This window comes from Meleagris gallopavo, chromosome 2, assembly GCF_905368555.1.
Source record: "Meleagris gallopavo chromosome 2, MGAL_WU_HG_1.1, whole genome shotgun sequence".
In the NCBI taxonomy this organism is placed as follows: domain Eukaryota; kingdom Metazoa; phylum Chordata; class Aves; order Galliformes; family Phasianidae; genus Meleagris; species Meleagris gallopavo.
In genome coordinates this window covers 447038-464043 of record NC_139405.1, presented here as the reverse complement: position 1 = coordinate 464043, position 17006 = coordinate 447038, and the positions used below count along the sequence as shown (strand labels likewise).

Here is a 17006-nt window from a genome sequence, read left to right as displayed (position 1 = left end):
ACTGATAACCTAATTCAAGTGCAGCCAGCACATACAGAGAAATGAAAACAAATGTCAAATGGTATTTGAAAATTGATCAGGCATACTTTAAAAAAATAAACACACAAACAACAACAACAAAACAAACAGAGTTAGCATCCATAATAAATAAAAGCACTAACTAAAAGACATACTTAGTCTTAGGTTAATCATGAACCACTCATTTACAGCACACCACTTAGTTAAGGAGATACATGCTGAATATGGAAAAGCTGAAGAACAGAGCGATATACTATCAGAAAGCTGAAAGAGCTGTTGGTACAAACACTGGAATTCACTAACAATTGCTTATTTGAGCAGACTTCACACAGGATTTGTGAAAAACAAGAAGCTCAGCTGGGAAATGAAAAGGAGAATATGAAGTGAATACCAGCTTCTGCAGCTCCAGATATACTACTTTGAATGGAGGTTCCATGAAACAATATTTGATTTACATGAGAGACAATAACAAAGTTCAGGGATGTCAGACGGTCTTTATCCAACCGTGTGCTTAAAGCGTGAACAGTTATGAAATCAGACCAGGTTGCTCAGGGCCTTATCCAATTGGGTCTTGAAAGCTTCCAGTAATGAAGACTTCTCCACTTCCCTGAGCAACCTCCTCTAATGCTTGATTGCCTTCAATCCATCTTTTATAAATACTTCATCATACTCTGCTGCCCACCCACAGTAGCCTTACATACCTAAAGAAACATAATATGGCAGGCTTCTTTAACATGATAGTGCCCAAAATAGAAGATCCTGAACTTAGGTGTCACGATCAACAAGTGGAACTAAGCAGTACAACGTTTAATATTAGTTGTAACATAAGTCAAAAGCATAATTAAAATTACCACTGCTAGGAAATGATAACAGAAAAACACAAAAGTAGGCATGAAGAAGCCACAGCCTTCAAATCAGTGCAATGCTATCAGATTTGAACAAAATTTAAAGGGACCAAGAATTCAAAGACATTTTAAAAGTGCATCCCTTCGCAGTCTCAATCACTTCTCTTTGTACTGTCATATTAATCCCATATGATTATCTCTTGCTTATTTCCAGTAGTTTTACAGTGATTTAAGCTTTATGTTTTTCACTCTGCAATGCATTAAGAGTTACTGCTGTTCACAGAATCACAGAATGGCTTGGATTGGAAGGGACCTCAAAGACCATCCAACCCCTCTGCCACAGGCAGGGTTGCCAAACCACTAGATCAAACACTATATCATGTTACCCAGGGCTCCATCCAATCTGGCCTTGAACATCTTCATGGACAGAATATCCACTACCTCTCTGGGCAGCTTGTTCCAGCACCTCACTGCCCTCTCAGTGAAAAACTTCCCCAACATCTAAACTAAACCCCTTTTAGTTTAAAACTATTCCCTTTGTCCTACTACTATCTAGTCATGTAAAAAGTTGATTGCCTTCCTATTAATAACCTTCCTTTAAATATTGTTAAGCTGTAATGAGGTCTCCCTGGAGCCTTCTCTCCTCCACTCTGAACAAGCCCAGCTCCCTCAACCTTTCTTCATAGAAGAGGTCTCCAGTCCTATGATGATCTTCATGGTTCTCCTCTGGAGCCTCTCCAAAAGCTCTATAATTTTCCTCTGTTGAGGAACCCAGACCTAGATGCAGTACTCAGTGGGACCTCACGAGGGACAATCACCTTCCTCACCCTGCTGTCCCCCCAGACTGTTCTGATGGAACCCAGCATACCATTGGTCTTCAAGGCTGCGAGTGCGTGCTGCTGGCTCACATTAAGTTTTTTCATCTACCAGGACTCCCTTGTCCTTCTCAGCAGAGCTACTCTCGAGGAGTTTTCTGCATCACGCTGAAAACACACTTTACTAAACTGAAATTAACCAAAATTCTAACTTCGACCTCAAACGATCTTCCTCTAGTCTAAATTATGCCATAATAATATCTTTTGTCAAGGAAATAATAAAGAGGTTGGAAAACATGTATCGAACTTTTCTGAGCACAGACATGGTTGCATCATCTTTTGGTTAAAATCAGAATGAAACATACCATATATCACTTTTATATGCTGATAGAGGAACTCAGTCAAAAATTCATCTTCCTTTGGTACATCTAAAAGAATGAGGCAATCTTAAAAACGGTGTTAGAAGTAGTAGGGGGAAAGAGATATGGTGAAGAAACCACATAGAGTTTGTTAGATACATAATACACAAATCAGCTCGTTAGTGAGCAAAATAAATATAGTTGTATCAATGGAGTACTGTTTACTCAAATTCAGTGTGATTCATTACACTGCATATGTAGACAGTATGAGTAAGACTTCTTCACAAAATACCTTGAGGTATATAATAATCTTGTTTGCATAATAACCCAAATAAAATCATAAATAAAATGAGCTTCAAACTGAATTTCCTTGAACATATATCTAAACTAGAGAATATGACCACGTCTAGAAGTCTGCATCCAAAAATGCCAATTTAAACAATCATATATGTATTGATTTAAAGCACATTGTATGTTCGGTAATCAGTTGGGTGGCCAATCTCACCCCCTTTCCCTGTTTTATGGGAGTAGAATCAGAAAGTCGAGAAAACTTACATGTGTTACTAACTACTAAAATAAGACCACAGGACAAATTTCACCTTCTCTCTATTGACTCCAAAGTTAAAGATAATTAAAGGGGATTTTAAATTACTTTTCCCCTTCAGTTAAGAGGAAACAATAGATTAGGGTGTAGTGAGCACATAAGTCAAAAGACCCCAAATTATAAATCAGATTCAAACAATCCCTCTACTCGTGCCTTAATTCCCCAGCTCTGCCCTTTCCCAGATGTATGCAAAGCAGGGGATCAGATCCTTCTATTTCATAATTACGTTATGTTTGAAAAGTGGTTTGAAAATGAAAGATGCTCATTACAGAGCTCAAGCCTGCAGGGCAATACTTAAAACCTAACATATTTCTGAAATACACTAGCACAGGCACTGTATTGATTGCAAGCTGCAGGATATTATTCTAATGCTATCTGAGGAATCACAATGGCAACTGTTGAAATACCATGTGCAATTCCAGCCATATCACTTTTTCTCTGTATTAGAGAAGAGCCAGAGATGGGGAATTCCATGATGAGGTATACACAGCCCTACGGGGAATAATGACTATACATGCTATTTGCATGAATGTCCTTGTAGCAAATATCAGGATGATGGATCACAACTGAGACTACAGACACAGCTAATAGTCACGCTTTTGAAGGGCACGACTCACTTCATATTATAATATAGTTATCTAACATAAACTTGGAACTGCTGTATTTATGATTTATTTCAATCAAATATCCTACTTCTAGAAAGAGGTGATAGCTTCCGTGCATTACAGATACAAATGCTATGCAAACATTAATTTTATGTCTTCCTCTTCTTCATTCCTACATTTTAGGATTAGCAGGATAACAACTGTTACAATTAAATTAGTAGAAGGTAATACTAAAAGACAGTTTCTGATTATTATTTTTTTTTTTTTAAAGTAAGTGAGAAAATCTGCATGTCATACAAAAGGTCACTAAGACAAGGAAGGCCGTCTTCGGGTTGTCCTTTTATTATAAAATTATGTATGTTCTTGCGGAGTGCAACTTAAAAAATTAAAAGCAAGATTTAACAAAAGATCATAATCTCAACAAGAACATCTCAAAATACACCCACTTCTATCAATCACTTGCTGCTTTTCTGTAACTACAAAGTGGGAACTGTTTTCAACAATTTTCTGAAGTGGTAAATGAATAGGTGGTAAACAAAATCCCATAGTTTTAAGCAAGTTCTTTCTCACCACCACTATCAACCATTTTCATCTCCTCAGAGCACAATTATATAAACAGATGAGTGAGCATTTGGCAAGACTGAAGGTGTGGAATAGAAATCACAGTAGAAACCTTCTAATGCAGGTCCCAAATGAATCAAAACTGTTTCCAAAGAGAACATACATATTTTTGCTGCTTCCCATTCATTCATCTCATTCCTCTTGCTCACCTCTGAACCCAAATCATATATGTTATTGCCTGGGTTGTACCAAGCACGTATTGTTTGTTTGCTTGAACGTAAGAACCAGAAACCTCAGATGAAGCAGATGGACAGGTTAAGAACTACATCATCTCACTCTTTTTATCAAGTTGATAATTTACTGCATTAGAAGACAGTTATTATAAAGTAATAAATCTACTAACTACATTTGCCAAGATAGTTTTCCCATTCCATAATCTCAGGGCATCATCGAGATTTCATTCAGCAAGAGGAATTCTTTGAAGCAAATTATTCTTTTTTGCTTCCACTTGCAGCCAAAACTGCCTCAAAGCAGAGAGAATCGCCCTACTTGTTCAGACCAGCAGAACACCACTGAGCTAGAACTGCAATGCAAGAACACCCCCTACCGAGGCATTATGGTAAAGACCCATAAACAGGTTCTTCACCAGCAGCATCAAATTTTTCTTGCCTCACCTCTTAGTTATACATGTAAGCTATGAGGAAAAACATATATCTTAAAGCCAGATAAACTGTAACTGTCAAGCCAAATATGCATAATGAAAATGAATTAAAAACTTGATAACATGAGAAGTACAGTTGAGACTCAAGGCAAAAGACTGAGTTCATTACTTTCTTTTTCACTCACAAACACAACAAGAAATAGAAATTCCTTTCTGGAACTGGAAATTGAAAAGAGTCTATCACTGGCATCCTGGATATAATAGGGCTCCTCTTTTATTTTAAAGGTAACATTTCTTTGGTTAACTCTAAGCACAAACTTGGGGGTAATTTTGACCAACATTTGGAATTCTATGTCCATATACTTAACTAGCCTGAAAGTGTTGGCTTTTTGGTTGTTTTTTTTTTTGGGGGGGGGGGGGGGGTTGTTTTTGTTTTGATTTTAATAAATCTCATTTCTTGGACGACCATAAAATGAAAAGAGAGTAGTAAGAGTTTATCCAAACACAAATTGCAAAAAGCAATTTTTTCTAGCATTATTTTACCAGACACAGTGGCAGCTGAAGTGGCCAACACAACTACGCTTAGATTTGGATAGGAAGCAGGTAGCCTGATGTGGACTCAGAACATACATTAGCACAAGTTCCTACACTGGCATTTGCTCAAGATGTAAGAACTAACAATAATACTGAACACTAGAACTGTGCAGAATGAGAGCAAACCTGGTCACAGATTAATATGCAAATCCAAGAGGATCAATACTAGTTTCTGCAACATTCACTCAAGTTTATACTACTAGGTCTACAGGCACCTATATTAAAGAGTTACAAGTTGCTTTTTACAACAGAATTTTTGAATCACTTCATCGCTTCATTAAGAAACAAGGTAACATTGTAAAACATCACATAATAGTCACTTTACTGATAAAGTTACAATATGCCTAATATTCTCCCTCAATCTTCAAAAGAACTATCAGGGATACATATGTGCCCATGCTATCATTATCTTATGTAATTAAATGACTAAAATGTAAACAATTTAAGTTTTAAATTTAAGCCAACAATTCTTAACAATTTAAGATAAAAACTGCTATCAAAATAGTAGTTTTGCGACGACAACTGTAAAAATCCAGACTTTCAACAACACTCAAGACAGGTGACTACCAAAATACGTATTTTTACAGCATTTAAAATGCTGTGAAGTTAAAGAGTTCATCTTCGAACTTCTTAACTTCTACTCTGAACTACCAATTCTCATTTATTTCAGGAAAGGCACCAGCTGTGCTGTTCCTTCCCTGAGAAGATCCTCTTTTACTTTTTCAGATGCAAAGTAGCTCCCAGGCTAAATGAAAACTGAAGTGACTCAAACACCTTGCTAATTATGATAGTACTTAGCAAAAAGGAAAGGGAAAGCAGACTACACTTGCAGCAAGGTTTGGGGTTGGTTTTTTTTTTTTTGGAACGATAGCAATTAAAAATCAAACTATCGCCAATCCGTACCTTCCACAGTTACCTTCTTTAATACGTGTTTAATTTATAAAGAAGTATCTGCAAAACTCACCTCCCTGACAGACAGCTGTGGTGGTAGTGACACAGAAAGTACAAAACTGGTGAACTGGTAGTCAGAAGAATTAACCTTTTCACACATCTGGAAAAGAAGAATATTAATATTGAACTACAGCAATGGAACTAAGTTGATAATTTTTTAGGGTGTTCTTTATTCTAGCATAACTGCTGTAAATCCATATTAGTACACATTCAGATAGATGCCAAATATACAAACTAGATTAACCCCTAACAACTTATTAAAATACAAGCCTGAAAAGAGATCTTATTAATGACCTCTATTCTTATTGGCATGTGACATTATTAAATAAGAAAACTCGTTCTTTTAAGGCTAAAACCATATATACAAATATATTGCAGGAAATATTATACCACAGAGACCACACACTAGAAGAGTTGACTCAGAATATTTTTCTTCATGGCACAGATACAATTCTATGACAATAAAAACTTTTAAGTTCCTGTCATAAGATAGGAACAAAAAGGTATTCACAGTAATAATTCAATCAATCTTCAAAATAACAGAAGACAATGGAACATTTCATCTTTTAGTTTATGACAGAATTTTCTAAGGATTAGTATACAGCTATTACAAATAAGCAGGAACATCACTTAGACTTCTACTGTTCTTTGATATAAAAACCATGTTAGTCATTGGAATCATAGGAAGAACCCAAACATGCATCAAATGTTTTAAAGTAAGTTAGTGAAAGCTGATGGCTAGATGTTTCTACAAAAAGGGACAAAGACTAATTATGAGCCTTCAGGATGAAATCAGCAGCTCTGATAAGGAAATTTCCTTGTGAGAGAATCAGATTTTGTGGTGCCTTAATAAACGTGCCTGTGCGCAAGAGCATGTTATGAGATTTTCTACTGTTACAAAAGAGTATAACTCTGAAACAAGTCTTAAAAGTAGGCTCAATTAAAATATGTGTATTCTTTCAGTGGAGAAAAAAAAAAAGAAGCATCCAACAATTCAATGGAATCTATGTAGTATGCTCCCTTGGCCCTATTTTTAGATATATTAACGTCATTAAATCAAATTCATTTCCATTAAAGCTCAGTCAAACATCTCAAATGCAAGTGGCATTTCTAGCTAATATTTTGGTTTGTCACATAAGCAATTGTATTGCTCAGAGATGAATATCTGCAACACGCATTATGTCCATACTCTCTCTTAACTCCTTTTTTCTTTATTATCTGCAATCTGTTGTACCACCAAACACATTTTTTCCTTTGTGGCTTTCTAAATAGTCCCATATGGTAAAGAAACATTCCTATATTAGAAACAGTTAAACTGAATAGCACAGCATTCGATGCCTCCTCATTTTGCCCTTACATAGCAAAAAGGGGAGAGAGATTCATTTACAGTGAGGTTTCACTTGTACTTTAAGCTCCTAACCTGATTACAAAAATATGCTCCTGTCTGTCATTCCATTGCACTTATACTTCTCTTTTTGAAGTTATATTATAACAAACCTTGGATAAAACATGGTCACACAAACAAATTTTATTTTCCAGCTGCAAAATAGGTTTGCAAACACTATGTCAATGAGCAGTATGAATGCTGAATGGCGCCATCTACAACTCAAATATTCAACACAAGTAAATGTTTCAGTTTGGTTTGCTCCCTCTCTCAATTGTTTAACTGTACAGTCTTTCTAATCACCAGATCTATACTTCAGACCCTAATGTACAAAAGCTCCTAAAAAGTACGTGTATAGATTAAGAACTGATCATTTACCTTTTTAACAAAGTCAATCTCGCAGAACTCTTGAAGAATTCCCAAACACACATTGCAAACGTCTACAGCTGAGTTCTCCACAGCAGCATTATCATCATTAACCAAAGGAATCTGACTGAGCACTCCATTCTGGTTCAGATCATCAGGCCCCTCTTCTGCATGTCCACGTCTGAATCGCTTACAAGGTGGACCATCTACATCAAAGCAAGCTGTATCTTCTTTTTCTTGATTACCTTTCAGGAATTGCTTCAAATTCTTCATCAACTCCTAACACAAACAGAGGGATTTTAGTGTTGTTGACTTTTCCTCTTTAATTCAATGCCGTAAAAAGCACTAACAGACATGGGTTTAAAGAAGCAGAAGAAACCACCTATAGCTTTAGTCTTTGTGTACGTAACTAACAACTTGTAAAATATACCAAAAGACACTTTGACAATAAAAAATAAATTTCTGTCAAAATTTTATTAAAAAAAAGATTTTTGCTGAACAGACTTCTTTACCATCCAAGAACACTGGAAACATTTTTACAGACTGACTTGCAGAAATGCATTTATCTTCAGCCTCATCAATGCTCAAGGAAAACAGGTGTTTTATTGCCTTTTTGCCGTTCAGATTACCTAAGAATTTAACTCCTCCAACACGGTTAGCCCACACAACGAAGACAGTTGGCTACCAGAGTACGAGAAGAAAATTAGAGCAGATAAATGTGATGGTGAAGTTAAACACATGTGACAAAGTACGTCTCATTCATTCATGTAATGAGAAGTTTAGAAATATTCCTGAGTGTGTGCTGGTGAGGAGAGAGAATTAACCATATATCTGAAGTTTAGGAAGAATTAAAGGTAGAGGTAACACGCAGGTCAGAATAAAAAGTTTTATTAAAACATCTTCAATAACAGCAGTTACTGTGTTGTTGCAACTCAGATGAAAATTGGGTAGAGCTGCAAAAGAATGATAAACAGCACACACAACAACACTTCTCAACAGAGAGAGCTGATTAAAAATGAAAAAAGGATAAGGAAGAAAGACATGGAAGAATAATTCTGGAGAGTCTAAGCTTGAGTGAAAGTAACACACAAACATAAAGACAGCACATTAGGGCAGATACACAGAAATAATGGGCCTACAAAATGAGAACTCTAAGAATCAACATGGTGGAGGAACAAATAGCCAAAAACAATTTGAGAAGTGCATAATACAAGAAAACAGGAAGACTGATTGTGCACAACTGGGAAAAAAATTAAGAACACTGAATTTCAGCGGGAAGGTCAGCTAAACAGGCACTGTTTGAATGAAAGTGGAGGACCTATCCTTCACCTGCGCCATTCTTAGCTACATCCCTCAACCAATTCTGCTGGAAGATGGAAGAAATATGAGGCAAAAAGGGAAGGCCCTGAATCAGCTGCAGTGATCCACAGCCCCTTTGCTACTTACTGCATTAAAGGAAAAACAAAGGAGGGAACCATCATAGCTACACTGCGTGAGTGATAGAGCTGTGCAGAAGTTGCTCTGTCCTATTTACAGGGGTTTTCAGGGAATACACAGCAACTTAATAAACCTAACACCAAACTCACAGGAATTCTTATACCACAACACTACTGTAATTTCTAAAGTTTGCACAGTTCAGCAGTCACATCTCTTAACTCGTTTTGCCAAGAATACAAACAACATCATTCTCCTCCAAGGAGCGTGCAAATAATACTGCATTCATACGGTTGCACGTTCTAATGAGAAATACAAAGAACAAACCTTGTATGGATGTCTATAAAGCGTCTGTGATCCCACACGGCAGAATCTGAAAATACATCGTGGGCACGTGCCAGCGCCCAGTAACAGCTGAACAATCGGTCTGTCCTTTTCTGTTAAAGGAGACATGCTAGACAAGTTATATTAAAAAAAAAAAAAAAAAGGAAGAGGCTAACGATAAACGCAACTCAGCAAATCGACAATAAAAGAATTCATTCACTCCCAAGGAAGTAGCCGTGGTGCCAGAAAAGCTAGGGAACAACCCCGTACAGCCACACGGCACAGCAGGCCGACGCACAGCCCCCAGTCGCACACAGCACTGCACGCAGGCCCGCGCCAAGCAGGCGGCAGGAGCGGCACAGCCACTGCGGCGGGGGCGGGGCGCGTCGATAGGGGCGGGGCGCGTCGATAGGGGCGGGGCGCGTCGATAGGGGCGGGGCGCGTCGATAGGGGCGGGGCGCGTCGATAGGGGCGGGGCGCGTCGATAGGGGCGGGGCGCGTCGATAGGGGCGGGGCGCGGTGCCGGAACGTGGCCGGTTCGATCGCTCGGCGCTGCGGCGGCCCGCCTGCCGGGGGCGGGCGGAGGAGCGCGGCGGGCCGGAGCGGGTCGGGGCTAGAACGGGGCTGCGGCGAGGCGGAGATGGCTTCGCAGCCGCCGCCTCCCAAGCCCTGGGAGAACCGGCGATTAGCAGGCGGCGTGGCGCCCGCCTTCCAGTGAGTGTGAGCCCCGAGCCCGCGTCTCTCCGCACACGGCGGGGTCGGCCTTCGCCCCCTGCGGGGCTCAAAGGTCGGGCCTACCCGTCTGCGCGGCGCCGGCCCAGCGAGACCCGAAGGCTTTGGTCAGGCCAGGGAGCCGAAGGGCGGGCTGTGCGCGGGGCGGCCGTTCAGCCCGCTTCTTGGGAAGGTGCACAGAGGTGTGGGGGGAACCCTTTGTCGGCAGGAAGGGTGCTGTGGGCTCCAAGCCAGGCCGTGGAAAGCCGAGGATTTAACGAGGTGGAGGCGGAGGTGTTAGCAAAGCTGGGTGTATTGCCACGAGAGTGGAAAAAAACGCTGCCGTTCGTAGCTGAGGGTTGTGCCGCGGAGCTGTGCTCGCCATGGGGGTGGGGCGGTGTGTGGTTGTTCCTGGCGGTGGAGAAGATGAACGTGTGTTTGTTGCCGCTGTGGTGATCTGGGGCTGGACTCCTCCAGAAGACAGCATACGCGCTGGGAAGGATGCCGTGCAGAAAGGGTTGACGAGCTATTTTAAATCAGAAATCAAGGAAAGCTTGATGGCTGAAGATCAGCCTTGTTTTTCTGCTTGGTGCTGGTGCTGTTGATTGCAATTATGGTGAGCTGAAACTGGGTAAAAGGTTACCTCCAAACTGAACTTTCAGGAAAAACCGTGCTTTCGCTAAAGGCAGAACAAGACGTTTGATTTTTTTTTTTTTTTTTTTTCGGTTGTCTAGTTCATTTTAATTTACTCCAAGTATCTTAAAAGTGAGCTGTCCTAAGCTGGCTTTTGGCTCTTACCCCCATCTTCTGCTTATTTTTACTTCTGCTTTTAATTTGAAGTAGAGATTGGAAGAAACAAACAGTATAAAGATACAAATATTATACTTTGCTTTAAATAAACCTACAAGTTTTCTGTGGGAAAAGTTGTTCTCTATCATATATTTAAGTAGTATAGCAGATTGCTTCAATATGGAAAACAGCAAATGTTGGAGAGCTACTTGATAGAATTCAGGTGCCAACCTAGAACTTGCAGAGACCTATTAGAAAGGGCATAGGTAAACTGGCTGAAACTTACAGGCATGCAAAGGGCTAGAAGTTCATTAAATTAAAAAAAATAATAATAAAGTAAATGAGCTCATAATACCTCTTTCTGCCAACTGTTAACAGGTTTAGATTCAATCCCAATTCACTAAGGGAAAGCAGAGAGCTATCTAGAAGAAACGAGAACAAATGCTGGAATTAAAGCTTTCAAATTGCAAAATATTCTTGGTAGTGTGTATGAGATGCTCTTTTGCATTTTGTGCTTTTAGTCTGTACAATAAAAACACTTCGTATATGTTTCAGATATGCTGCAATTCTATACTTACGCTGAATATTATTTTTTTGATTATTTTTTTTTTTTTAATGAAAGACATATTTCTTGACAGAAATTTTTACTTCCCACTAACACTGTGGCACTACCAATATGCAAGGTCATATTGATAGCCATTCAAGAATGCTGGAGAAAATGAAAATATAACCTCATTTTGAGTACTGATCTTGGTTGTCTGAATTTTTTTAGGTCTCCTGACTTGGGTGACAACTTGCTGACCAGACCTGGACAACCCATAGTTACACGAATACCTCCACCTATTTTGCCAAGACCATCACAGCAAACAGGAAGCAGTAGTCTCAGTACTTTAAGGCCAGCATATAACAGTTCTTTTACTACAGGCTATGGTTCATATGGAACTTCTTTTTATGGAAGCTACAGTCCTTACAGTTATGGATATGGTGGCTTGGGCTATAACCGCTTTCGTACAGATGATATTCCTCCCAGCAGGTTTGTTCAACAGGCTGAAGAGAGCAGCAGAGGTGCATTTCAGTCCATTGAAAGTATTGTGCATGCATTTGCCTCAGTCAGCATGATGATGGATGCTACTTTTTCAGCTGTGTACAACAGTTTCAGAGCTGTGTTGGATGTAGCCAATCACTTCTCCCGCCTCAAAGTACACTTCACAAAGGTGTTTTCAGCTTTTGCTTTAGTGAGAACTATAAGATATCTCTACCAACGTCTACAGCGATTACTGGGTCTGCGGAAGAGCTCTGAGAATGAGGATTTGTGGGCTGAAAGTCAGGGGACAGTAGCTCGTGTTGGTCTTGAAGACAAAGCAGCTAACTCGGCAAAATCCTGGCCTATTTTCTTGTTCTTTGCTGTTGTTATGGGAGGTCCCTATCTGATTTGGAAACTGCTTTCTACATACAGTGATGAAGAATCAGGTAAAGATGATCTGCAGCATGGGAGAATCATGAGAAGTACAGAGTATATTGTTCATTTAGTTATCCATGTGTATAGAGATTAACCTTACACTTCAGTAATGGAAATCTATAGATTCTGGGGTACAACACTGAATTTTAAGTGTGCGGTATGGTACATGTAATTGCCTATATAAATAGCCTACTGTTGAACTGAGATTCAGTTTCGTGGTACGCTTTATGTGATTCCAAAATCATGATTCCTTTCTATTAAATGTGGCAGGTGAAGAAGGAGGAAAAGCTTTTTGTTAGGTTTACTCACCAAATGTTGTCTTTGTTAGTCCTGCCAGTTCTCTGATAGAGAAGCAAGGAAGTTAAGGTGTCTTCTCCATTTTTCTTTTATTAAAAAACCAAAAACAAACAAACAAAAACCTCTCATCCATAAAATTCAAAGCAAGTAACTTAATTTCTTTTTGGAAACAGTATCTAGTAACTGGGCAAGTGGAGAAGATGATCATGTAGTTGGAAGAGCAGAATATGACTTCAGTGCTCTCTCAGAAGAGGAAATTTCCTTCCATGCTGGTGACATTCTAAAATTAGCACCCAAAGGTAATCTTTTAATTTTCAACTTGTTTTCTAATATGTGAAATAAGTTGTGTAGTTTGAGTCTGAAATTATGTTGGGGGTGGGGGGGAGAAGGAGACAAGGAGCAGGGGGAGAAAGTGAGAATGCAAAAGCAAAGCACCTTTTTTGACGCAATTCCTCATACCTACTGATTTTTTTTTCGTTTTTTTTATATGCACTGTAATAAAACTTATTAAATAGTTTGTTCAATTTCCCTAAAGTATGACACAGCCTAAAAGTATTACTCAGAGTATACTTTTTGGTTACCTTTGTGACTCCTTTTTTTATATTTGTTGTACAACTGTGAAAATCCTTAGGCATTTGCAGTATGGTTGTGTCAACAATTTCAGCTTCACAGTACACTTCAGAACATCTCATCAATGCAGATCCTCTTGTGTACTAATTTGTCATTTCTCTTGTGTAGTAATTTGTATTTCCCTTTTATTACAGAGTTATTTTCTCTGTGTGATTAGTTGTGCTCTGCCTTCTTGTGTATTTGTGCCTCAACTGCAATATATTTTGAATTGCTTTGTAACTTAACGCTTTTGCATTTTCTGTTTCAGACCAACAACCCAAAATCCGTGGCTGGCTTTTGGCTAGTTACGATGGTCAAACAACAGGACTTGTACCAGCTAATTATATCAGAATACTGGGCAAAAGAAAAGGCAGGAAAACAGTGGACCTGGAAAGGATTACAGAGCAACGTCCATCCTTTACTGGGATGTCTGCTAGAGGATCCACTGCTGCTGTGACTTTAGAGGAACAGGAAGCTGCTTTTGATTCTGTTTTTATAGGAAGTAATAAAGTTCCTGTTGCACCTGACTCCACTGCAGTTAGTGGAGAGAAACAGGAACTCTAATGCACTTTCCTCAACAAAGCAACTGAATGGTGTTCTATTGATAAAACTTAGGGTATGTTTAAAATCTATGTTGTAGTAGAACACTGATGGGCTTGTACCAGACTGGTGTAAGGATGGAGGAGTTCTTGCTCAAATTTGTATTATTTCTTTTTGATTCACTTAAAGTTGCATATTAGTGACTACTTAACCACCTTGCAGCATCTATAAGATCTGGAGCCAAGAAGAATCGAGGTGTTTATAACAAAGCAAACAAACAAGGAAATAAGGGCTGCCCTGTTCTCATTAAGTAGACAGACTGTTGATAAAGTCTAGAATTAATGTCCAGTCTTCATTGGAATGTCAGCTTGACAAGAGGCCACTTCAGCTGATGTGCTGAAGTGAAGGGAAAGTAAATTTCTGTGAAAAGTTGTCCGGAACTGGAGACTGAGGACAGTACTCTAGTAATAGCACTTTGTTTCCCTCTAAGAATTGCAAGAGATTTAGGTGACTCAGTCAAACCATTACAATTTCTCAATTGCTTCCTTTTGGTAAGAAGTACAAACCGTAACTTGTCATAAAGACTTAGCCTGCTCTTTCTCTTTTTTTAATAAAAATAGTGACTTATGAGAAAGAGAAGGGGGTACAGTAAGGGAAGGAGATTAGAAATTAAAAAAAAAAAAAAAAGCAATGCAGCTTTGCTTATAAAAATAACATTAGAGTAAAGGGCATCATCTAGTCAAGCACTTTCCAAGCTTATTTTTACTTCCTTCTATGGTATGCTAATTTAGCACCACCTCTAGCCATCTTGTGTTGTAGCCTATTTGTCAGTCACCTATCAACTACTGCATCTCATTTTCATTTTTTTGTTTATACTTGTTTTTAAAGAATGTCAAAATATCCTGCATCTAGTGCAATAGTAATGCTGTGGAGAGGCAGGAGTTTACAGAATTCCATTGAGTGGCAAAGGAAATGTAGTTTCGTGCTTAGTTGTCCCAGTTAGTTAAGTTCTTGGAGGTACACTGCCATTCAGGTGGTAAATGTTACATCAGCCCATAAAATTTGAGAGCTCTGATTTATCAAGAGCCATAAATGCATTAAGACTGTTCAGTGTGTGTAGTATTTTATTCATATTGATGTTTGAGAATTCTGTATTGAAATACAATTTTTCTTAATGAAGGAGAGAGAAAACGTTTTTTCTTGTAGAATATACGTATATATATATATACCCACTTTAAAAGTTTGAGGGGTAGATAAACTTACTAAAACTTGTTTTTGCGGTACAGTTTTTATTTCAAAGATAGAAAAGGTAGGATACATGCTTTTGCTTAGCTGATCCAGTAGTTTCAATTTCTTTCTGTAAAGATCTTCAACAGCCATTATGTATTTAAGCAAAACTTTCAGTATTTACACTTTAATTTCATTTGCTGGTCTTAGAATTCTCAACAGAATGGACAAGAAAAATTGAGGAGAGCATAGTTTTATTGAGGTAGAGTGACTGAGAAGATGCATCTTATGCTGGATGCTCAGATTTAAAGTAACCTCTGAGTGCCTGTTTAATATAACAAGAATAAGTGGCTGTGGTCAGGTGTTGGGAAATACCATCTTTATTAGATTGTTAGATCTTCAAGTGGAGAGAAAGAAGTAGTTTAAAAAACAAATAGGAAATGTGAAACTGGATTTAAAACAGAACATGTTTAAAAAACAGTAAACATGACATACAAAATACATAGATAAGAAAAGTTGGGGGGGAGGGAGGAGGAGAGGTTAGTGTGCACAATTTTGCTTACAGTGTGTATTCATGGAAGGAATTATTTACTGTTGTGAGATTTACTTAATGGGCTATCAGTCTTCCATGGCAGTGTAAGATTTCAGTCAGAGGAAGGGTTTACATAAATGAACAATCCAAACTTTTTGTAATGTCCGTTCAAGTAGACTTCTACTTGCTCACAGGAAGTTTGGTAGATATTGCTTTGGTGTTTGTTAGAATCTTTCAAACTACTAATTCTAAGATGAATTCAATTTTTCACATTTTAAGATATACTATTTTAAAAACAGTAGAAAAATAGGTTATTAATAATTTGTCTTTACAACAAACTTTTGTCTCAACTTTTGCCTACTGATCACTAACTCTCATAACTATCTGCTAAATGTTGGCAGAGGTTTTGATTCTTTAGTCTTATGATTAATGAGAAAAGGAAGACAAAGTAATGAACTAAGTTATTTAGGTGCAGAAGGGTGTTAAAATTAAGTAAATTGCATATGTGTTTTAAGATTTAAATTTAGTTTTTTACAAGTACAAACTAATGTCAGGAAAAAGCCTGAATCGTACAATCCCATTGTATGCATTTCTGGCTGCATGTCAGCCTACGGGGAAAAAAATCATCTAAATGAATGCTGATTGAAAAAGAGCAGCCTGTCAACCATGCTCTCAAGACTTGCCCAACTTTAGAAAAGTGAAAAGACTGAAAGGAGCAGGTGTGGCTCCAACGGGAATAGGTGGAAGATTAGGAAATCAGTTGACTCTTAGATCCTAAGACCTCTACGTTCTATGTTATGTTATTCTTTGGCATTGTTTATATACCTGTAGCATATAGGCATAAGAGGCTGTAACAGACCTATGACATTTGCATATATAAAATTTTAGTTTATTCTTTCTTTAGTGTCATTGATACCCAGTTTAGTATACCAGCCACTTTATGCTTGAATACTATATGAGCTAATGACAGCTGCCAGTTTTGGCTGGTTCTCTGGGTGCTAGCAGGATGCGAATATGCACATGTTCAATGCTTTGCTCAGGTTTCTGAAGAATAAATTAAAAATATTCCTTGTCTAGTGGAAGTTTCTAAAATTTTCTGCTCTTTTTGCACAGGTTCAAATACTGTTTCTTCTGCGGAACATCTGAGCTGTTAAGATTGTTTTGGCATATTTGGTCATTTTGCTGAAACGTGCTAGTTGGGTAAATACAAAGCAAATTGTTTCTTATAAATCTGTTCAGTGAAAATTTTCCAGAGGAGGTATCAGCACAGAAACAACCACACCAATTTCCATAATGCACTATCAACACTATAAAGAAATGC

At 38.4% G+C, this 17006-nt stretch overlaps 2 protein-coding genes across 3 annotated transcripts in view; one reads left to right on the top strand and one right to left on the bottom strand.

Moving 5' to 3' along the window:
• PUS10 (pseudouridine synthase 10) overlaps positions 1-9925 on the bottom strand; it is a 33004-nt gene extending 23079 nt beyond the window's left edge. For both annotated transcript variants that reach the window (XM_010706364.4, XM_085218478.1), the window contains exons 1-3: positions 9525-9925; positions 7776-8042; positions 6027-6113 (exon numbers count right to left, since the gene is read on the bottom strand). In XM_010706364.4, the coding sequence (XP_010704666.2) occupies positions 6027-6113; positions 7776-8042; positions 9525-9650 (480 nt within the window). In that variant the 5' untranslated portion in view covers positions 9651-9925. The remainder of the gene's footprint in view (positions 1-6026; positions 6114-7775; positions 8043-9524) is intronic.
• Positions 9926-10007: 82 nt separating this feature from the next.
• Positions 10008-16761, top strand: PEX13 (peroxisomal biogenesis factor 13). Its single transcript, XM_085218479.1, has 4 exons — positions 10008-10235; positions 11794-12491; positions 12951-13076; positions 13655-16761. The coding sequence occupies exons 1-4, from the start codon at positions 10162-10164 to the stop codon at positions 13948-13950; spliced, it is 1194 nt and encodes a 397-aa protein (XP_085074605.1). The 5' UTR covers positions 10008-10161; the 3' UTR covers positions 13951-16761.
• The last annotated feature ends 245 nt before the right edge of the window (positions 16762-17006 follow it).